The sequence below is a fragment of the Schistocerca gregaria genome, chromosome 3 (assembly GCF_023897955.1).
Source record: "Schistocerca gregaria isolate iqSchGreg1 chromosome 3, iqSchGreg1.2, whole genome shotgun sequence".
NCBI classification, from domain to species: domain Eukaryota; kingdom Metazoa; phylum Arthropoda; class Insecta; order Orthoptera; family Acrididae; genus Schistocerca; species Schistocerca gregaria.
Genome location: NC_064922.1, coordinates 356,136,938 through 356,160,041, shown reverse-complemented (window position 1 = coordinate 356,160,041; position 23,104 = coordinate 356,136,938). Strand labels below are relative to the sequence as shown.

Below are 23,104 nucleotides of genomic sequence, written 5' to 3'. Positions count from 1 at the left end.
GAAACGCTACGACCTCATGCACCAACCTAACAAAATGTGATCTGAGTCCATGTCTGTTTCTGGGAATGTCGGAATGCTTTTCTCGTGGTGACATGCCCATAGCTGACCTCTCCTGTAGATCTGGATGGTGACTAATCCAGGGTCTTTTACCAATGGAGAGATTATCATAACACTGTCTCAGTTATAGACCACAGCATCTATGGATACACATTAAGTGTCTTAAATGCGGTAGTTTTCTTTACGTCCTACGTGCTCAAGTTCTTGATCGTTGCTGATTCTTCTGCCTTCGGGGACAGTTTACAACCTGAAGAGTAAGAACCTTCACCCGATCCTGCACCCACTTTTGGCAAGCTTATTGAAGGAATGATGATGACACGATATGCCGGAAATCTTCGGTCTCCACTGCTGATGATATTGTTATTCAAAATCGAAACAATATGTGTGGTCGAAAACTGGTGACAGCATCTTTTCGATTAGTAGTTAAAGATTCTAGCCCTCGACCATCGTACCTATACTATTTGAAAAATACTCGAAAATCTGTTAATCTAAATTTGTTTGAATTTTCCCCAGTTCCTCCTGCAGATAGATTTTCTTCCACTTTCAGAAATGTCGCTGGTCTCTAAACTTCAGTAAAGTTTCTTTGATGGCTTCGTAGAAAGTAATTATGCATTATTTTATACCTGTTGTGTTTCCTTTTTAATGTTACAGGGTTATAGCTAAAAGAATTGCGCTTACTTTAGTCTGCTGGTACAATGCCATACAAAGATTGAGCATTGAGAAGGAAAGCTGTATAAGCACCATGATGTTCATAGCCTTCTCCAGTCTTTGTAGAAACCTGAAATCAAAGATCATTGGTTAGTTTTCCAATTCACCAAAGTATGGAGCAATGATATCGGAATTTAAAAAATTGTAAACTTATTAAAATGCCGAGCAGATACTTTTGGAAAAGGAGAACTTTAGGAAAATAGTTAAATGAATGAATGAATGAGTGTTCCATTACAAAATACTGTAATAAATAATACTTAAGATAAGCTTCGCTCACAATAATTAGACTTTGCGCTAACGTACTTGTGGTCTCCAGGGACAGAGACAATGACGTGCGAGAGGGTACCGAACTGTTTTTTTTTTTAACTTATTTATTCACGTTTTAAACACAAACTCCATCAATGTTCTTCAAAGTTCTTTCCATTTGCTCTAACACACTTGTCCAATCTTTTATTCCATTTTTCAAAACATTGTTTGAATTCATCTTTCGTATGCATGGCAGCGTCTCCGACGTTTTTTTCTTCACCTCATCAACGTCAACAAAATGCTTTCCTTTCATGCTCCTTTTCGTTCTATGACACAACAAAAAGTTTCGCGGTGCAAGGTCTGGTAAGTATAGTGGGTGACAAACGGAGGTAGTAGCATTTTTGGTCAAGAAATGTCGTGCAGATAAGACTGTGTGAGCAGGGGCATCGTCATGATGAAAAAATCAATCACCCAATTGCCACAAATCATGTCGCTTCCACCGTACACGGTTGCGTAATCTTTTCAAAACTTCCAAGTAGAAAGCCTGGTTAACTGTCTCACCTGCGCAACAAACTCTGAACGGGCTCCTACTCTCACATCGAAAAAACAAATCAACATTGTTTTAATGTTTGATATCGCCTGATGAGCTTTCTTGGGGTGAGGCGAACTTGAAGTCTTCCACTGGCTTGGTTGCTGAATTGATTCAGCATCGTAAGCATAGCACCAGGTTAGTGCTGACAACTCCAGAGTTGCTTGAAAGGTCCGTCGTCGATCTCCGTTGATAACTGCACTAAAGTTTGCAACATTTGCATTTGTTTGGACCATGGTAGGACAACCAGAAAGAGGTGTGTGAGCAACTAACATTTCACCATTTCTGAAGTGAGTAAGCCACTCAACCACAGCATCGTCCTTGTACGCCGGTTTGAACTTTTATAGGAGTTTCTGTTCCACTTTTTCGGAGCAAAAAGCAGAATTTCACCGTCACACATTTTTCCTGAAAAGCAGTCATTGCAAAAACGACAATCACACAAAACAGTTGTCACTATGAAATGGGCCAAAAACCGTCCTGACATTCACCAGTGGCACTCGGCTTACTGATTCTGGAAGGTTTGTTCTATTCACTCTTAGTGACATCCAAAAGCTCTGTCCTCAAAAAATTAGTTCCGTTACTTTTCGCTACCCCCTCGAATGTATGGTGCTGCTATGTTTCACCAAACCTCATCCAGTGACCATTTTCACTTTCAAAGTAAAATAATTTTGCACTGATGTGTTAGTGTGCATGTTATCATCAAACTCTTCTTTGTACTGTCAATCCACTACCTGGGACAGTCTTAGTATCAGTTACTCCTCTTTTGTTTTACCTAATTATATACTTAATTTATTTTATACAGATACAAACACTTTGTCAAACTGTTAAGCGTACTGCGCTCTTTAAAATATGTGCTTGCCCGTATCTGGTACGGTTGTTGTGGGACTATCTACGCAAACCAAGTTGGCACTCGGCGTGGTGGCTGAAGGGAGAGACCGTAACTGTGTCAGTTTGGTTTGCGCAGATATACATGGTTTTTCAAAAAGGTGCATCCAATTTTGCAATACTATATCTGCCACTACTGTGACAACAGAACCTTGGGGTACATTCTAACTTATGTAGAGGGCTACAAAATTTTTATTCCCAATACAATCATCGGATTTTAGAATAGTATATTGTTTGTGTGCGTCACATACAACCTGGGGGTACTTTTTACAGTTACGTTTAGGATCATAGTTTTCATTTACCTTTGCCAAATGCTGACTCTACCCTCCACAGGATTTACGACAAACATCAAATCGATGGTCAAACTCATGAGCATGACTGAAGTTAACCGCGTTCGTTACTGTTGTTATAGTTCGTTGCATTTCACCATACTTTGGCTACGGAGGCACGTAGGTGGAGCTTTTCAAACACCCTCTCCCTTTCCCCTCCAAGTCTCCTACCTTCATAAAATGTTGAGTCGATAACTATTAACGTTTGAGATAAAATAAGTTTTGTGTTTTTGTGTACATCCTTTCAAATTCTTGAAGCACTATATATTTTTTCAAACTTAACGTATCAGTTACGTAAAAAATGACAGTTTTAGAATCTTCCCTTATCTCTGACAAACTTGTGCGTATTCTCATGGACACTGTACACTTCGAAACACCGCTTGTTCCACAGGACTTCAATAGCTACTAAGAGAAGTGCCTTGCAACTTCAATGTCACAACTGTCTGTGGTGGGTCAGGGATTTTCTCTGCCTCGTGATGACTGTGTGTTGTGTGATGTCCTTAGGTTAGTTAGGTTTAAGTAGTTCTAAGTTCTAGGGGACTGATGACCATAGCTGTTAAGTCCCATAGTTCTAAGAGCCAGCCCAACTGTCTGTGGTAGAGCGATGTTTCTTTGCATGTGACAGAACAGTACAGTCATCTCTCATGCTAGTCACTTGTGGACGCTATACATGCACTTTTTGCAGGCCATATAAGTTACAAGTAAGTGAGGAAAACACATTAACATGCTACACGAAGAAGCATCTCGACTTACACAATAATGTATTATGTCAACATCGCCTAATTACTGCAACACAGTTTATTGCCACCATCAGACCTGCCGAAATCGGTAATCCCATACATGCACTTTTTGTAGGGTATGTAAGTTACAAGTATGTGAGTAAAACACATTAACATGCTACACGAAGAAGCATCTCGTCTTACACAATAATGTATTATGTCAACATCACCTAATTACTGCAAAACAGTTTATTGCCACCTTCAGACCTGCCGAAATCGGTAATCCGGATATTTGAAGTAATGAGGCAATCTTGACATGATAAATTATTATTTACACATTTATAAGGTCGCCTACTTTCGTCTGTCATTATGTTAGTTTTTGACAAAAACGTCTCGGCATTCACGAATACGTATTTACATCGCTTTGAGACATTAAAGCAATTCACTCAGCCCAAAGCTGGTGCACAGACGTCTCCACCCGAACAGACCCAACGGGTACCGACCGACCGCCGAGTCATCCTCAGGGACAGGTGTCACTGGATGCGGATACGAGGGGCATGTGGTCAGCACACCGCTCTCCTGGCCGTTTTCAGCTTTCGTGACCGCAGCTATTCAAGCAGATCCTCAATTGGCCTCACAACAGCTGAATGCACCCGCTTACCCACAGCACTCGGCAGACCCGAATAGTCACCAAACCAAGTGCTAGCCAAGCCCGCCAGGGTTTAACTTCGGTGATCTGACGGGAACCGCTGTTACTACTGCGCCAAGACCATTGCTTGGTGCACAGGCGACAAAGCTTTACTCCGAAATACGCATTACCCCTAAAAAATAAAATAAAATAAAGTAAAATACGAAGTATTAACTTCATCCGGTGCCAAAAAAGAGCCGCTCTAGCTACTGTGAAAACAAGAAAAATTATGTAAACTATAGGTATCATAAGATTTAGTATTATGGCATTTACAGATACCTAAGGTGCATTGCATAATGGAACGAAATAGCTAGTACATGTATTAATGCGTCTTAATTCTTACAAGGACTGAATATTAGTAAACGAAAAAGATATGTAGACGAATTAACAGAAACTCATAAAAAGTAGAACCATAGCAGAGACTATTTCTCATAGTTAATGAACGAAACTATCACGTTCACGTTTGTTAAAGGGAAAGTAAGAACAGCCTCTGAACTAGGCGAAGAGTCGCAGTTCTGAAGAAGATCCATTATTTGGATGCATGGAGGCCAATCCCCGTTCCCATTTTTTTTCCCTCAGGTATTAGTCCCCACTGGTTTGTGAGCGTCCTCTCCCTCTTTCAGGCTAATGTTAATCTTCTCTATGCTATATAGCTACGTATTGTACTTAAAATCTAAGACAATAAGTCTGCCCTTATAATCAACATCCTTAACAATCCTTCTTAGATATAGCACAGGTTGAATATACCGCTTTAGTTGTAAATTATTTAATTTTCACACGACCGATTTCGGACTGTTATAAGCCCATCCTCAAGTGTCGTAGCTGTGCTGTGGTCCTCCAGCGCCGAGTGTACCAGGCACGATGTGCTGCCCATGAGCGCAGATAGGCAGCACACCGCGCTGGGGGACCACAGCACAGCTACGACACCTGAGGATGGGCGGTGTGCTGCCTATCTGCGCTCATGGGCAGCACATCGTGCCTGGTACACTCGGCGCTGGGGGACCACAGCACAGCTACGACACCTGAGGATGGGCTTATAACAGCCCGAAACCGGTCGTGTGAAAATAAAGAAATTTATAACTGAAGCGGTATTTTCAACCTTTGCTGTAATGCTCAGTTGCTGATGTTCAGCCAACAGGATTGCTTCTTAGATCTCGCAAATTTTCTTTGTCTCTAGAACTTTTTTTCGTCTGTTGGTCCTTTCAGTTTTAAGTTGACTGTTGTTGAATTTCTTAAGAGATCCCATTCATCTATTGTAACGTTACAGAGCGAGTGATCAGCACAATGGACTCACGTTAGGGAGGATGACGGGTCCGTCGTGATTTAGGTTTTCCATGATTTCCCTAAGTTGCTTAAGGCGACTGCCAGGTTTGTTCCTTTGAAAAGGGTACGGCCAATTTCCTTCCGAATCCTTTGGTCATCTGAGCTTGTGTTCCGTCTCTAATGACCGCACTGTCGACGGGACGTTAAACTCTAATTATCATTTTTGCTCTGTTTGCTCTGTTGATAAGGGTTTTTCCCTCTCATATTCTTTCTATAATCTCTTTATTTCATACTTTAACTAATCACTAAACTGTCAACATTGCTTGGCCGGACCACATTTCACATACATCTCAATTATTCTCCTCTGTTTTTCACACAGTCCGTGTCTATTTCGCGTACGTCGCTGCGATGCAAATGCTTAGTTCCGGAACTCCTTTTTCATTTGCATTTCAGTAATTGCATTTCAATACTGACAACAGTAGAACATTTTCATCGAAGGAAACTTTCTTCACTTGTGTCAGTATTCTTCTGATGTCTCCCTAGCTTCGATCGATATAATGCCTTTTCTTTATTCCTCCCTCTACTACTAAATGTGCATTCAGAATTGTTTCCGTGGTACTTTAATGGCCTCTGAAACCTACTGATTATCATAAAAAGGCTGTTCACATTGACTGAGGAAAACACCCTCCAATTATGCCACCTTTTCTTTAGATACATTTCAGGCCGCCATTGTTTTTTCTGGAGAATATTTGATTTATTTGTGCAATAAATAATAATTTTGCCGTGTGATGCAATAACAATGTGCTTTTAGAAGGTGCAAATTCAATTTTTTGTCAGGTCTCAACAAAAAGTAAATCTTCTTCTTAAGAATTTTAAAATATTATTGTTCCCTTCTTTCTTTACATGTGCAGAACCAAAAACTGTTGCCAATTTTTAAGGTGCTTTAGTATTGGCAATCTGCTCTCGAAATAAGAAATAAATTATGCTACTTCAATTTATTAGTTTGACTGTCTCCAGATACGAAATACACAGCTGTCTTTTATTTTAATCAGAGACTCATATGTATAATTTTCAACAGGTAACGATTACTGTGAATATTACCGAATTATCAATTGAATGACTCATGATTGCAAAATACTGACACAAATTACTTACAGAAGACGGAAAAATCTGGCAAAAGCCGACCTCAGGAAAGGTCAAGATGTTTTCCAGAGAAATGTAGGACCAGCGAGGCAGTACTAACCCTACGACTTATCTTCGAAGAAAGGTCGAAGAAAGGTAATCTGCGTTTATAACATTTGTAGATTTGGAGAAAGCGTTTGATAATATTGCGAGGAGTACTTTATTGCCGGCCGCGGTGGTCTCTCGGTTCTAGGCGCGCAATCCGAAACTGTGCGATTGCTACGGTCGCAGGTTCGAATCCTGCCTCGGGCATGGATGTGTGTGATGTCCTTAGGTTAGTTAGGTTTAAGTTCTAGGGGACTGATGACCACAGCAGTTAAGTCCCATAGTGCTCAGAGCCATTTGAACCATTTGAGTTCTTTATTTCAAATTCTGAAGGAAGCAACCATAAAATACAGGGAGCCAAATGTAATCTGCAAAACTTGTATAGAAACTGGGCTGCAGATATAAGGGTCGAAGAACATGAAAAGACAACAGTAGCTGCGAAGAGAGTAAGACAGAGTTTTAGACTGTCTCCTGTTATATTCAGTCTTCCACGGTTATATTCATTCCGTACGTTGCGCAACAAGTAAAGGAAAAAAAGGAGAAACTTGGAAAGGAAATTATAGTTTGAGGTTTGCCGACGACATTCTAATTTGTCGGAAATGGAAAAAGGACTTGGTACGGCACTTGAATAGGATGAATAGGGGTTTTAAAAAAGACTATGATTAATAATAATAAAAGTCAAACAACGCTAATAGAATATAATCGAATCATATAAATGGATTCTGGGAGTATCAGATTAGGAAATAAGTAACAAAAAATGGTTGAAATGGCTCTGAGGACTATGGGACTCAACATCTGAGGTCATCAGTCCCTTAGAACTTAGAACTACTTAAACCTAACTAACCTAACGCCATCACACACATCCATGCCCAAGGCAGGATTCGAACCTGCGACCGTAGCGGTCGCCCGGTTCCAGACTGAAGAGCCTAGAACCGCTCGGCCACAGCGGCCGGCACTAAAAGTAACAGACAAGTTTTACTATTTGGGTAGCTAAATAAGATTCTATCAGAAGTAGAGGGGACATAAAATTCAGACTGGCAGCAGCAAGAAAAACGTTTCTGAAAAAGAGGAAATTATTAACATCGAATATAAACTGAAATGTTAGGAAGTATTTTCGGTATATTTTTTTGTCTGTGGCACAGCGGAAGCGAAACGTGATCAATAAAAGTTCAGAAAAAGAGAAAATAGAAGCTTCTGAAGTGTGCTGATTCAGGAGAATGTTGAGGATTACATGGGTAAATCTAATAACTAAGGAGGAGCCTCTGAGACGAACTGGGGAAGGAATAAATTAACAGCGCACCTCGTACAAAAGAAGAGATTGGTTGATTTTCTTAATTTTTATTTTGTGCACTATACGTTATAATATATACACCGTAATTATGATATCTGATTATGATGACGTAATCATCAAAGAGCGTAGTGGATGAAATAGAAAGAAATATACAGGGTGTTTGTTTTCTGGGTGAGATGTTAATATAAAAAAAGGGGACATCTGTCTGTACTACAACCAGCCACCTCCTAATCACCGTTCTTGCGTGGGTGGAGTCATCTTTGTATTTTCAAATGGGAACCCCCGTTGTTATTGCATATTCGGATCCTGTGCCAAAAAGTGCACACCGGTTACTCAAACAATTGTTTCCCATTCGCCGTAGATAGCGCTGTAATCGACAAATATCAAGCATGCCTGTTTTTGCAATTAAAAATAAACGAATTTTATTTTACATTTAATTTACGATGTAAATGTAAACCTTTGTGTCCGGCCCATTACTCCACAAGACCCAGGGAAGGAATGAATAGCGATTTCAATGGTCGCTGGATCGGTAGAGACGGTCCGCTAACGTGGCATTCAGATCACCTGACCCGATGTCGCCTGAAGTAATCTGAATGACATAGTATATGTGGAAGTGCCAGGCAGGCTTGCTTGTGTGCATGCATTCTACACACAAGTTAACTGTATCGAAATGGAAGGTCGTGAGTCTGAACATTTATTGTGAATCACAATTATGGCGAGGGGCAGTGAGATCACCGATGTCAAGCACTCCAGTGGTGAGACGCACCAATGGTGGGAACACGTTGAAGATGAACCTCGCTGAGGGAGACCTTCGACTTCAAAACACGACAAGCGTGTGCATGCTCTTGTGAGATCGGACCGATGTTTAACAACAAGGATAATGGTCGACCTGTTAAACTTAAACGCTTTCACCGTACATCAAATTGTGACAGAAATTCTGCACATGCGAAAGGTTTGTGCCAAATGGTGCCGAAAAACATCACAACTGACCAAGACGCTCCAATAAACGTGTGCGTTGATTTTCTTGAGAGGACTAACAATGACCCACGAATGGTTCAGTCGTGTGATCACAGGTGAAGAATCCTGGGTTATTTAGGACTATCCAGAGACAAAGAGACAAAGTGAGGAGTAGCACACTAGACCGAAAAAAGTTCGAATGAGCAAATCAAATATCAAAACAATAGTTATTTGCTTTTTTGACACTAGGAATATCGCGCATGAGGAACTTGATCCTCCAGGCAACCAAAGTGCTTTACAAAGATGTCCTTGAAAGTCTCAGGAAAAGGATTAATTGAGTGAGACTGGGCTTGACAGACAAGTGGATGCTGCATCATGACAACGCCCCATGTCACACGGCCACACCCATCAAGGATTTTTTTTTTTTACCTCAAAAGGCATTCCTGTCGTTCCACAGCCCCTCTCCCCCTATTCATCTAATATGAGTCCTTGTGACCTTTTTCTTTTCCCAAAACTGAAATATATCTTAAAAGAACGTCATTTTAGGACTCTGAAGTACACTCAAAAGAATGTGGCCGAGTTCAAGCCTTGCAGCGCTGCTACCATACGGGGAACAACTACTCCGCCGGAGTTTAGCTGCCGAAGGGAACTGCTTTGAAGGGGACAATATTGTTATTTGAAGAAAATAAAAACTGTGGTGATTGTTGTCTGCCAGAGTCTCAGTTCTTTTCTCACACACTTCGTAATTTGTTCAACATCCGATACGTGGCAATCGCTGTAGGGTGCAAGGGCAGCTGCATTGGAACGAGCCCAGCGAAATTCATTTGTCTGTTCCACTCTCACGGCTCCCTGAATCCACAAGCGTCAAGAGATACCGTGCTGTCAAACACACAAAAAAATGCCGGAAATACCAGAAAATTTTATACTTAGCATTCATCACCCATTTTGCTTTCTCACAGAATCTGTAAGTTAGCTCTCGTAATTTTGTTTTGTGTCATACGCAAGCCTGCCTTGCATGCTCACTGTGCGAGCTAAATTGTGACACATAAATGACTACGATCCGTATCTCAATCCATATTACGGATTTTGATCAGATTTCAACAACATACTTTATTTGATTCAATCAGAGTAAACTGCACAAATTAGTTTTCAAGCATCAGTATGTGATGATACATTGAACTGTAAACTAAATGAAAAGGTAATTTTGTACGCTAACGGCACAACTCTAGTAGCGTGTAGCGACTCGATATGGGACCGGGAAAGGAGTGCCAGTGACGAAACGCTAATAGCTGAAGGACATTTCATAGAAAATAACCCATAGCCAAACAGGAAAACAACATGCACAAAATTTCGAAAAAACAGCACTAACAACGCAAATAATTTTATTCTCAGTGTTATGGATGCAGATCTAGAAGAAGTGAACTGAAATAAGTTCTCAAGAACAGTTGTTGACAAGAGTAGTGACGATATTGGTTCAAAGATAAATTCAAAGATATTTTTGATGAAGAAAATTTCCTATACAGTGGACGTAGCAACCCTGTTCAAATGTACGTGAGCTTATCCTCCTACATACACTGAGGTGACAAAAGTCATGGGACAGCGATACTAACGTATAAGATGGCGGTAGTATCGCGTACACAAGGTATAAAAGGGTAGTTCATTGCTTGAGCTCTCATCTGTACTCAGGTGATTCATGTGAAAATATTTCCGATGTGGTTGTGGCCACAGACTTTAAAAGCGGAATGGTAATTGGAGCTATACGCATGGGACATTCCATTTCGGAAATCGTTCGGAAATTCATTATTCCGAGATCCACAGTGTCAAGAGTGTGCCGAGAATAACAAATGTCAGACATTACCTCACACCAAGGACAACGCAACGTCCGACGGCCTTTTCTTAATAACCGAGAGCAGCGGAGTTTGCGTAGAGTTGTCAGTGCTAACAGACACTGCGCGAAATAACGTACGACGAACTTATCCCTTAGGACAGTACGGCGAAATTTGGCATTAATGGGCCATGGTAGTTGACGACCGAGGCCAGTACCTTTGGTAACAGTACGACATAGCCGGAAACCCTTTTCATGGGCCGTTGGCCATATCCGTTGGACCCCAGACGACTGGAAAACCGTTGCCTGGTCAGATTAGTTCTCATTTCAGTTGGTGCGAACTGATGGTAGGGTTCGAGTGTGACGCAGACCCTACGAAGTCATGGGGCAAAGTTGTCAACAATCGTGTGATAGCTCTCGTAGCAGCAGCAGATCATCAGAGGACTATGAGTTGACAAAGTTTCTCAGTTTTCTTTAGCTTCAACTCATATATTCTGTGTGTTCCTGTGTATTTATCAGGCCTTCTTTAGTATGGACAGGAACTGTCATCGCTGTGTTCAGAGGCGAGCGAAGTTGGTGAGCCTTCGTTCACAATTCCGGGCAGCTTCGGGTTGGGTCTTGCAGCTTGAGGCTGTTACCAATGGGCGTCACTGTGGGAGAGCCTGACAAGGCGATCTGAGGGATGTCCAGCATGACCCACGTGTCCCCCAATCAGTCCACTATTACGACTGCCGTGGGTACTTCCCACACTGAGGTTGATCTCTCACTCTTGCTCGAGTAGGAGGTTATTCCAAGGTATGGCCAGCAACAAAAGATTTCCCAAGAAGCCGATTGGAGGATCTCCCTGGTTCGTCTGACGAACAGATTTTCGATGCTATCTGAGGCTAACAAAGTCTTTGAGCCAGATGAAGTCGTTCGCCTTGTGCCAGAGGAATCCTCTCAGCCTTCAAGAGTTGAGCATTCACAGAAGGTGAGCTTACTGCAGTAGGAAGCCCCAACATTAGGAGCATTATGGGGCCCCTTAGGGACATGGCTGCAAAGGTGGGGAAGTAATCCAGTGTGCACTCTGTGTGCTTACCAGGAGGAATGAGATACAGCACAGGTGCCCCTGACTACCATGAAGAGCACAAGATATAGCCAGCTGCAGGTGTTGGCTCATGTTGGTACTGTCAATGTGTGTTGCTTTAGAATGAGATTTTCACTCTGAAGTGGAGTGTGCGCTGATATGAAACTTCCTGGCAGATTAAAACTGTGTGCCCGACCGAGACTCGAACTCGGGACCTTTGCCTTTCGCGGGCAAGTGCTCTACCATCTGAGCTACCGAAGCACGACTCACGCCCGGTACTCACAGCTTTACTTCTGGTAGAGCACTTGTGTTGCTTTAGATTGGAAGAGATTCTCGCTGTTTTCGGGTGGCTAAGTGAATTAGTGAAGACTGCCAGTCTTGCTTGATGAAGGCAGAGCTCACAGCCTGTAGCATCGGCGACATAGCCGAGTGGAGGGTCTGAATCGGTCACTCAGACGGTTCTGCAATCGTGTAGGTTGCTGATTCGTCAACTTCCGCCATAGGGTGGATGCTTTCGGAATCCGCTAAATAGGTGAAGAGTCCACTAGACGCAGGAAGCGGTTGCAGGTTAGTGGGGGCTGCGTGGGGAGACTGGGCGGTTTTATTTCAGTTTAGAAGGCCTCTGGAAAGTGCAGAGAGAGCCTCAGTTTCAGAGGGTACAGGACAAACACAGGGAGAGGGTAGATATAGGAATAATCAATGTTGTACAAAGGGCGTTCAAAAAGTTTTGCACAGTCGTCTCTAATTTTTTTTATTTTTTGCAGGAGGAGAATAAAATTGTTTGTGAACATATTTGGAACATTTAGCTGTAAGTTGGTATATAAAAGTATTTTCTTTTACTTACAGGTGAGCCATAATGGACCGTGAAGTAGGTGTCAGGTTGCGACAACGGTCTGTGATGGAGTTCCTCTTCAAGACCGGCGATGACATCGATTCACAGGAAGTTGCTCCCTGTTTATGGGGAGGACACAGTGGATCGCAGCAGTATCCAGCGGTGGTTGCAGAGGTTTAGAGAAGGTGATTTCTCTCTGCTGGACAATCCACGATACGGTACACCACCGACGGCAGTGGGTGATGTGAGTAAGGAGACCATTAATCAAAACATCCAAAATGACAGATGAGTGACGAGACGACAGCTTGCTCAAATGACTCGTTTGTCATTGGGTAGTGTGGTATCACTGGTACAGTTACTAGGGTACAGACTTTCACGAACAGCAGGCCGAAAGGTGATGGCCTCCTTCTTCTTGGATCAGTGTGGTGTCATTTTCATTGATGTTTTGGAACCTGGCTCCATAATCAACAGGGACCGTTACTGCTTGTCATTGGACAAGCTGCTACGTGCTATCAAGACCCACAGACCACAACTTCAGGGTCAGCTCATCAGACTACACCATGACAATTCCAAACCCCATACAGCCCTTACGACGCAGGAGAAAATCTGGAAAATGGGTTGGAAAACTGTTCCTCATCCTCCTTATAGTCTGGACTTGGCTCCGTCTGATTTTTACCTCTTTGGTCGTCTGAAGCCCCACTTGCTCGGTAAAGCATTTGATAATGAGAAAGACGTTATTTCCTGCGTCAAACGATGGTGTAAAAAGCAATCGCCAGAAATTTACCAAACTGCATTTATATCATGGAAAGAGCTTTGGGCCAGATGTGTCACAGCTGATGGAGGCTACAATGAATAGGCTCAATGTATATCTAAAAGTTCCAAGTATGTTCACAAAAAAAATTCATTCCTAAACAAAAAAATAAAAAAAAATAGAGACGACTATGCAAAACTTTTTGAACACACTTTGTAGTTGTCAACTGCCGTAGATGTGTTGAAAAGAGCCAGGGCTCGAAGCACTAGTAGAAAGCACTGCATCTCAAATCGTTATAGGTACAGAAAGCTGGCTAAGACTAGAAATAAGTTGAGACGAAATTCTTGCAGACGATCTAACCATGTTCAGAAAGAGTAGCTTAAATGCAGTTGGTGGTGGAGTTTTTGATGTCAGAAGCAGTTTACCTTGTAGTGAAATTGAAGTAGATTGTTTCTGTGAGGTTGTATGGGCAGATGTTATACTTGACAACCGACATAAATTAATGACTGCTTCCTTTTACCGACGCCGGCCCCTACTCCGATGGTATAGTTGCTGAACAGTTCAAAGAAAACTTGAGTGTCATTTCAGATTGGCACCCTACTCATACAATTATAACTAGCGGTGAGTTCAATCTACTCTTGATACGTTGGCGAGGAGTCAAGTTTAAATTCAGTGGTAAGCATAAAACGTCGTCCAAAATGGTACTGCATGGCTTCTCAAAAAATTATTTTGAACAACTAGTTCAGGAGCCCACTCGAAGTATAAATGATTTCGAAAACATGCTTGATTTCTTAGCAACAAATAATCCTAACCGAATAGGGAGCACTGTGACAACTACAGGGATTAGTGACCTCCACGTTGCTGTAGCTAGACTAAATACCGTAACATCCAAATCCTCCAAAAACGTAAACTACATCTATTCAAAAAATCAGACAAAACTTCGCTTGACACCTTTCTAAGAGACAACCTGCACTCCTTCCAATATGACTACGTAAGCGTTGTCCAGATGTTTAAATTCAAAGAAATGATGGGAAACAGATGGCAGTTGAGAGATATATACCAAATAACAAGGGCATACCCAGGATCTGAACTGGGGGGGGGGGGGGCAGGTCATACTAGTCCCAGGAAACAAGGACTCGAGACAACATACAGCACTTCTTATTAAATAAAACAGTAAACCAGTGAAAAACTGATAACATTTTAAATACAAGAAAGAATTTGTACAATCCGAGAAAACATGCAGCATTTCTTATTAAATAAAACAATAAACTAGTGAAAAACTGCGAATATCTTCTGAGGGGGGGGGGGGGGCAGCTGCCCCTCCCCCCTGCCCCTCGCTGGGTACGCCCATGCCAAATAAATTAATAATAAATGGTACTGACTTCCCGCGGCAGACAAAACAGGTCAGGATACTATTGCAGAAGCAATGAACAAAGCGTGCCAAATTTAAGAGAACGCAGAACCTCCAACAATGGCGAAATTTTACAGAAGCTCGAAATTTACCGCGAACTTCAGTGCGACATGCTTTTAATAGTCTCCACAACGAAACTCTGCCTTGGAATCTGGCAGAAAAATGAGAGTTCTAGTCGTATGTAAAGTACCCCCAATGGCAAGACATAGCCTGTACCTTCACTGCGGGACAACAACAGTGATGTTATTGATGACAGTGTCACTAAAGCAGAGTTACTAAACACGGTTTTCCTAAACTCCTTCACAAAGAAGACAACGTAAAATATAAGGGGAGGTTTTTATGGTCCAACGCCTGGGAACGAGTACCTCGAAATGGCGAAGGAATTGGATGTCCGTGTGCTACTTTCGTGACATCGTCTATGGAAAGTGATTGAAAGGCGGTGCAACCGAGAATAGGAGACAGGGTATTGGACGTCCGTGGCTAATCATATATTGTCGTGCGCGGGGGCTTGCCTGATATGAAAAGCAGGATAGGCGGCGATCTATGACAGATCTGACGATAGAGTACAATGCTGGTGCAGACACAAGCGATTCGGAGCACTCCGTTCAGCACACATTATTGAACATGATGACCCCTACTTACGTTCTCATTTTGACTCAGCGACGTCACCAATTACAGTTTCAGTGGATATGATAGTGAGATAACAGCTTTCATTGAAAAAGTGACATTAATTTTTATTAAATTAATGAAAGGCATTTCACCGTCAAGACCAAATTATAAAAGAATATTACTATAATCAATACAATAATGTAGCTACGTAGGTGATTGTACCGTCTCTCTCCGTAGCTTTATTTATACTGGGCAATATTTATGCATTACCTTTCGATAAGCTATGTATATGTTACATGCTGGGAGCGTATTTAAATAAGAAGCGAACTTTCGCAAAGCATTAATTCAATCTGTTTTTACTTACGTAGAGCATTTCATTGCAAATGGCATATAAAACTAGCCGTTCATAAGAGAGTGCGAAACCCCATACGAAAAATAATCGACACGCTAAATTAAGGAGAGAGGGACGACATAATATCTAATACAATTCTGCATATAATGTACTTCCTGTACATTTGTTATACGTACCATATGATTATTATGTCCAAATAGAGAAATATGTTCTTGTTTTTACGGAATGTTCAAAAAGTCTCTCCGCAGTGCCGTATGATTGTTAGCCGCTCGTGCCGTATGATTGTTGCTTGTCTGGGTTACTTCACTTCAAGAGGACTCTCCCAACATTCCACTGTTTCGTTTATCTCAGCCAGCGTCAGTAGTATCGTTGGTGTGTGTAGTTACGTGTTGCGTGACGTTTATGTTTAGTTCCTTTGTTTTGTTTCGTTTTTGTCACTGTTATAATGTTAACCATTGAAGAACGTGTGTTTTTTGTCGAACAAGTGTTCAAAGCTGGCAGTAAATACACACTTTCAGTTCGTCAAACATTTAATTCTGTTTTTCCGTAGACAACACTCCCACATCGCGATACTGTGCGAGATTTGATTAACAAATTTCGAAGTACGGGTTCAGTGACAGATGCACCGAGAAGTGGTCGTCTTAGCATTTTGTCTGAGGATAAACTACTCGATATTTCCGATAAAATGTCCATGAGTCCGCACAAGTCAGTAAGAAAACTCGCCCAGGAAATCGATGTTAGTGTCGAAACGGCCCACACAGCTGTAAGGAAAAAAAATAGAATTTTTCCCATACAAAGCGACAGTCGTGCAAGAACTAAAAAATACTGATCATGGCAACAGACTGCATTATTGCCAATGGTTCAAAAATTTCGTTCAACAAAACGGAAGGGATATTCTTAATGAAACGTTTTCCAATGATGAGGTGTGGTTTAATTTATCTGGGTACATGAACTCGCAAAATTCTCGTATGTGGAGTACTGCAAATTCATTGTGTATTCATGAGGAGCCACTTCATTCTGTGAAAATAGGAGTTCGGATTGCAATTTCTAGACTTATTTTTCAACGAAACAATAAATGTACAACGATACTGCAGTGATATTCTGTACCCATTCATAGGAGAACTTGTGTTAAGTGAAATACTAAACGGTTATTTTCAACAAGACGGTGCAACAGCGCATACAGCTCGCGTTTCAGTGTCAATGCTTGCTGATGTTTTTGGTGATCGCATAATTTCACAGGGACTTTGGCCTCCATGATCGCCTGACCTAACACCACCAGACTTTTTCTTCTGGGGCGCAGCGGAAGCAACTGTCTATAAAAACCGTCCAAAATCCATCGATAAATTGAAAACTGCAATATACACTTTCATTGCTTCTGTTATAGAAGGAACGTTCAAGTGTTTAAATGTATGTGAAATCTTATGGGACTTAACTGCTAAGGTCATCAGCCCCTAAGCTTACACACTATTAACCTAAATTATCCTGAGGAGAAACACACTCACCCACGCCCGAGGGGGGACTCGAACCTCTGCCGGGATCAGCCGCACAGTCCATGACTGCAGCACCTGAGATCGCTGGGTTAATCACTCGCGGCCGAAGAAATGATACAGCCTGTGTTTGGAAACATAATTAGACGAATTGAATTGTGTACTCAACAACAGAGGGGACACTTTCAAAATTTAATATGAAAATTTGTAAGTAAAAATGAATATTCAATAAATTAATAACTAGTATTTCACTGAGTTTCATTTCAGTATATTCACTGCGGCATACGGCATGCGCGGCTAACAATCATACGGCTCTGTGGAGAGACTTTTAGAACAAATGGCTCAAATGGCTCTGAGCACTATGGGACTTAACATATGAGGTCATCAGTCCCCTAGAACTTAGAACTACTTAAACCTAACTAATATAAGGACATCACACACATTCGGTCGCGCGGTTCCAGACTGAAGCGCCTAGAACCGCTCAGCTACACCGGCCGGCGACTTTTAGAACACCCCGTACCTCTGTACATCATGAAAAATGTAGCTCTTATATATACAATGGAAGACATTCATACAATCTAAATTGTGCACGAATGAATAAATGAAACGAATTAAATAAACAGAAAAATTTGAGGGGAAAACTGAGGGAAGAAAGCAAAATCAAAGAGACTTGGTACTTACTCTATGATTTTTTGATAGCACACAATGCACAAACGCAACTCTCCTGTCCAATCTGAGTTGTTTACAATATCCATTTTGCGTGTTTCCTGCTCCAGACCAGAAAATCGCTGCATCCTGAAGTCTGTATAGGGAAGGTGCCCAAGAGATGCGATGCGCTCCGACACAACTTTGAGGAGAGCTTCGGTGTGTACCATCGAAGACACAAAGAAGCAGTCGAGACCGTCCACGACCATAATCAGTGAAAGCGGAACGAAACTCTGAATGGCGTACACGGTGATGTAGAGCAAGAGAGGCTCCTTGTAATATTTTCCTGGTAGCGGTATCAAGGGCAGTAACCTTTCGGAAGGGCAGAGTATCAAAGGGAATGGCAACCACACGAAAACTAGCCCATAAATGTACCCTGTAAGCACGAGCGTCAAGAAATTGGCTTTCTTGTGTGCTGCTTCCAGCATCATCAACAGATCTTCGTCTTTTCTTTCAGTTAAGTACTGACGTTGGGCGGACATGAGTTCGTCCAAGTTGCGAACGATCTCGTAATATTCGTGCCGTTTCAGGTAGAAGATGGCCGCTTTGAGAACGCCACAGACCACCTCGAAGGTGTGCAGCAAGGTGAGCGTAACGTCGTTGATGTCGCCCTCCGCGGAGAATATGCTGACCATGCACATGGCGATGTAGGCGAAGCTGCACAGCTGGATGAATGCGCTGTAAGCCAGGTAGAGTGGACCCCTGGACTTGGACCAGAGGCCCCCCAGGAACAGGCAGCGCACATTCAGCTTGAGAGCGCTGCTCGTTGTCTCCGGGTCCTTCCACAGCGTCAGCCAACCACCTTCAGGCTCTCGAGCGACGCCTTCATAGCGTTTCTGGAACACCAGATACGTACTGTGCATACCACATATTATCTCAGGGGCGGATTCAAAGGAGGGTGCGGGTGTCATGATCATTCCCAAACTTTTCTAAAAGCGTTATACACTGCCTCACAAAAGAAGTAAAGCACCAATCAAACATGGTCAGATGTCAAATTGATTTCATACATCTATATATAACTGTCAAGTATGTAAATAATTGGAGTCTCAGTGCACTGCAACAGACAGAATTTCCACGAGAGTGGAGTACTTGTTGCTACTGTTGTTATGAGGCCTGGTGGGGTATACAAGTGGTGTGAATAGCGTAAGATGATGAGTGATCACTGTGAAGGACACAGAGATGCCATATATAAAAGAAGGGTTATTAGTACCAGACGGAGTTTGAGAAGGGCTTCATTATGAGTCTCCTTTTGATCAGCTGGTTGATCGTGTAACACCCAGATCTGTGGGGGACTCAAATGCGACAGTGCCCCGATGTTGGACCGCAAAGGAAAGAGAGGATACACATACTCCTCACGGCTCTGGTCGACCGTGTCTGAATACCACAAAGGAGCATCACCATATTAGGCATCAAATACACCATAAACTCTTCACATCTGCATCTGCCATCCAGGAACAAGTAATGGACTACTCGGAACATTCTCTGCCATCATGAATCATAGGTTGGAGGCTACCAGCAAGCAGAATGGGGAATCACCCTGCTTGTGTAGGCTGCCGTTAACGCCGCAAACACAAACGGCTGCAATTGGAGTTGTGTCGTGACTCGGAAACATGGACTGCTGATGAATGGCATTTCATTGTTTTCAACGACGAATTGCTTTTCAGCTCTAACCCAGATAACCGAGTATGGTGGCAACATGGGGAGAGGTCCTACTCTTCCAATGTTTTGGCACAGCAAAGCAGTTTACTCCAGACCCCATGATACACAGAGCCATCAGATATGATTTCAAGTCACGGTTTGTAATGACTGATGGTTCAAATGGCTCTAAGCACTATCGGACTTAACATCTGAGGTCATCGTCCCCTAGACTTAGAACTACTTAAACCTAAGTAACCTAAGGACATCACACACATCCATGCCCGAGGCAGGCTTCGAACCTGCGACCGTAGCAGCAGCGCGCTTCCGGACTGAAAAGCCTAGAATCGCTCGGCCACAGCAGCCGGCTTGTAGTGACTGAGGGAACGCTAAGGGCGCAATTGTACATCACGGACATCCTACAACCTAATGTGTTATTTCTCATGCAAGGGTATCGTAATGCCATTTTTCAACAGGACAATGCTTGTCCACACACGAAACGTGTTTCTGTGAACTGTCTGTGTGATGTTGAGGTACTCCTGTGTGCAGCAAGATCATCATCAGATCTGTCACTGATAGAACATGTCGGACCAGCTGGGACGTCATCTCCAGTGTTAGTATCCCGGATATCTAGGACCAGTTACAACAGTTGTGGGCCAGCTTGCCTCAGCAGAGGATACAAAGGCTTGATGACACCATTCCAACCGAATCAGGGCGTGCACCCATGCCGAGTAGGTGCAAAGTCATGCTAACAATTAGGCTCATACTGCCAAGTACTTGGTAAATTTGACTCGATTGTGTAATTACCGAAATAACATAACATACCCTCTCACCCCGTTGAAGTTTCATTTATTTTCCTCCTCTCCTCCTGGCTGCTTAACATCTTTTGTCAGGTAGAATATTTGTAGATATATTAATTTTCAAATTTTCCTAGCTTTATGAGAATAAAGTACCATGAAGAGTTTCGAAATCGGCAAGAAATTCTATAAAAAATTACAGTTTTCTGTCGCATTCGCTACTTTTTAGTTGCGTGAACTGGTCTGCGGCCTGACTGGCTGCGGAAAACATTCCAGCTAAGGAAATGGGCACCTTCACAAAAAAAAGTGTGTGAAATCTTATGGGACTTAACTGCTAAGGTCGTAAGTCCCTAAGCGTACACACCACTTAACCTAAATTATCCTAAGGACAAACACACACACCCATGCCCGAAAGTGGACTCGAACCTCCGCCGGGATCAGTCGCACAGTCCATGACTGCAGCGTCCAAGACCGCTCGGCTAATCCCGCGCGGTTCGCACCCTCACAGGCTGGCCATAGGTGCTGTTAACAATAAATCTGACACGGTTCACGAGTCCATAGGTTTTACCAGCAATCCAAAGGAACTTGAAGGAAGGCAAGACAGGAGGACAGGGATGTTCCACAGAGAAAACAAATCAAAGGAAGCACGCCTTTTCTGAACGAGGGTGCAGACGGCAGAAAGATATGGCATTCACCCCGTTTATATGTTCGCATAGCGGCAGTCTGTAGAGCTGGTTCACAATAAGTGAAGAACTGATAATGGTGAGTGTACATTTCGATTTTATACCGTATACGTTATAAAATTGTAAAAGTGGGACATTTTGTTCTTATTATCGTTCTTAAAAAAATTCTATGACACAGGTTTTTCTCAAATGTTTGGATGATTCGTTTCATCTGATGTATTTATCGGAATCGAAATTTCTTGTAAGTTACATTGAAGCAATGTACTTAGCACTGATGTAAACAAATTACACTGACAGCATATAAAAGATTGCAACACCAAGAATGGGTTCTACCAGATAAACGAAAGTTGGTAGGCTTGTCTCTACATCTGAAAGATGACGACCATTTAGGTTTCGCTCCACTGGTATAAGGGTGGTGTTAATAGCGCCACGATGAGGATCCAAATCAGGTATGCTTTGAATAAGTGCTGTAAAGGTCGTGAGCGTTAATTACCTTTGAGACTGGACGTAGTGAGAACATGTTGGTCAGGAATGCCTTTAAGACGACGGATACATCCCATCCAACAGCTCACTTAGTTCGAACTAGGTCATGTAATAAGACTACGAGAAGTTGAATGTTCCTTCCGCGATACCGCAGAAAGACTTGGCTGGAATGTAGGCACTATACAGAATTGCCGACAGCTGCGGTCACAGAAAGGTACAGTCGCAAGAATACGCGGCTCCAGAACGGACACCATCTTGTTCGACGTATGTCTGTGGCGCGTCGTCCTGCGTCTGTAGCAGCAATTCGAGCGGCAGTTGGCACCTCAGTGACACAACGAACTGTTAGAAATCAGTTTCTTCGAGAATAAATCCGAGCAAGATGCCCCGTTAGGTGCGTTCCACCGACTCCAAACCACCTCCGTTTGTGACTTATTGGAGAGCAGAGTGGAGGTCTGCTGTGTTTTCTGATAAAGCCGGTTCGGCGTTGGTATCAATGATGGCCGTGTGTCGGTTATAAGGAGGCCAGGTGAGCGCCTGCAAACAACCTGTCTGGCGCTTAGACGCACTGGACAAACACCTGCAGTTACGGTCTAGGGTGCGATTTTGTATAATTCCTGGAGCACTTTCGTGGTTATACCACGCACCTTGACTGCGGATCTGTACATTATTCTGGTGATTCGACGTGTGTGCTTCCATTCAAGAACAGCACTGCAGGGGATGTACACTCCTGGAAATGGAAAAAAGAACACATTGACACCGTTGTGTCAGACCCACCATACTTGCTCCGGACACTGCGAGACGGCTGTACAAGCAATGATCACACGCACGGCACAGCGGACACGCCAGGAACCGCGGTGTTGGCCGTCGAATGGCGCTAGCTGCGCAGCATTTGTGCACCGCCGCCGTCAGTGTCAGCCAGTTTGCCGTGGCATACGGAGCTCCATCGCAGTCTTTAACACTGGTAGCATGCCGCGACAGCGTGGACGTGGACCGTATGTGCAGTTGACGGACTTTGAGCGAGGGCGTACAGTGGGCATGCGGGAGGCCGGGTGGACGTATCGCCGAATTGCTCAACACGTGGGGCGTGAGGTCTCCACAGTACATCGATGTTGTCGCCGGTGGTCGGCGGAAGGTGCACGTACCCGTCGACCTGGGACCGGACCGCAGCGACGCACGGATGCACGCCAAGACCGTAGGATCCTACGCAGTGCCGTAGGGGACCGCACCGCCACTTCCCAGCAAATTAGGGACACTGTTGCTCCTGGGGTATCGGCGAGGACCATTCGCAACCGTCTCCATGAAGCTGGGCTACGGTCCCTCACACCGTTGGGCCGTCTTCCGCTCACGCCCCAACATCGTGCAGCCCGCCTCCAGTGGTGTCGCGACAGGCGTGAATGGAGGGACGAATGGAGACGTGTCGTCTTCAGCGATGAGAGTCGCTTCTGCCTTGGTGCCAATGATGGTCGTATGCGTGTTTGGCGCCGTGCAGGTGAGCGCCACAATCAGGAC

The 23,104-nt window shown here is 43.3% G+C and overlaps 2 protein-coding genes across 2 annotated transcripts in view; both read right to left on the bottom strand.

The window, feature by feature from the left end:
* LOC126356158 (odorant receptor Or2-like) overlaps positions 1–17,367 on the bottom strand; it is a 36,850-nt gene extending 19,483 nt beyond the window's left edge. Inside the window, exons 1-2 of the mRNA XM_050006903.1 lie at positions 17,308–17,367; positions 736–835 (exon numbers count right to left, since the gene is read on the bottom strand). Of these exons, the coding sequence (XP_049862860.1) occupies positions 736–810 (75 nt within the window). The 5' untranslated portion in view covers positions 811–835; positions 17,308–17,367. The remainder of the gene's footprint in view (positions 1–735; positions 836–17,307) is intronic.
* The window catches only part of LOC126356157 (uncharacterized), a 31,554-nt gene continuing 25,799 nt past the window's right edge, over positions 17,350–23,104 (bottom strand). The window contains exons 2-3 of the mRNA XM_050006902.1: positions 17,974–18,833; positions 17,350–17,416 (exon numbers count right to left, since the gene is read on the bottom strand). Coding sequence (XP_049862859.1) covers positions 17,389–17,416; positions 17,974–18,638 — 693 coding nt within the window. The 5' untranslated portion in view covers positions 18,639–18,833 and the 3' untranslated portion in view covers positions 17,350–17,388. The remainder of the gene's footprint in view (positions 17,417–17,973; positions 18,834–23,104) is intronic.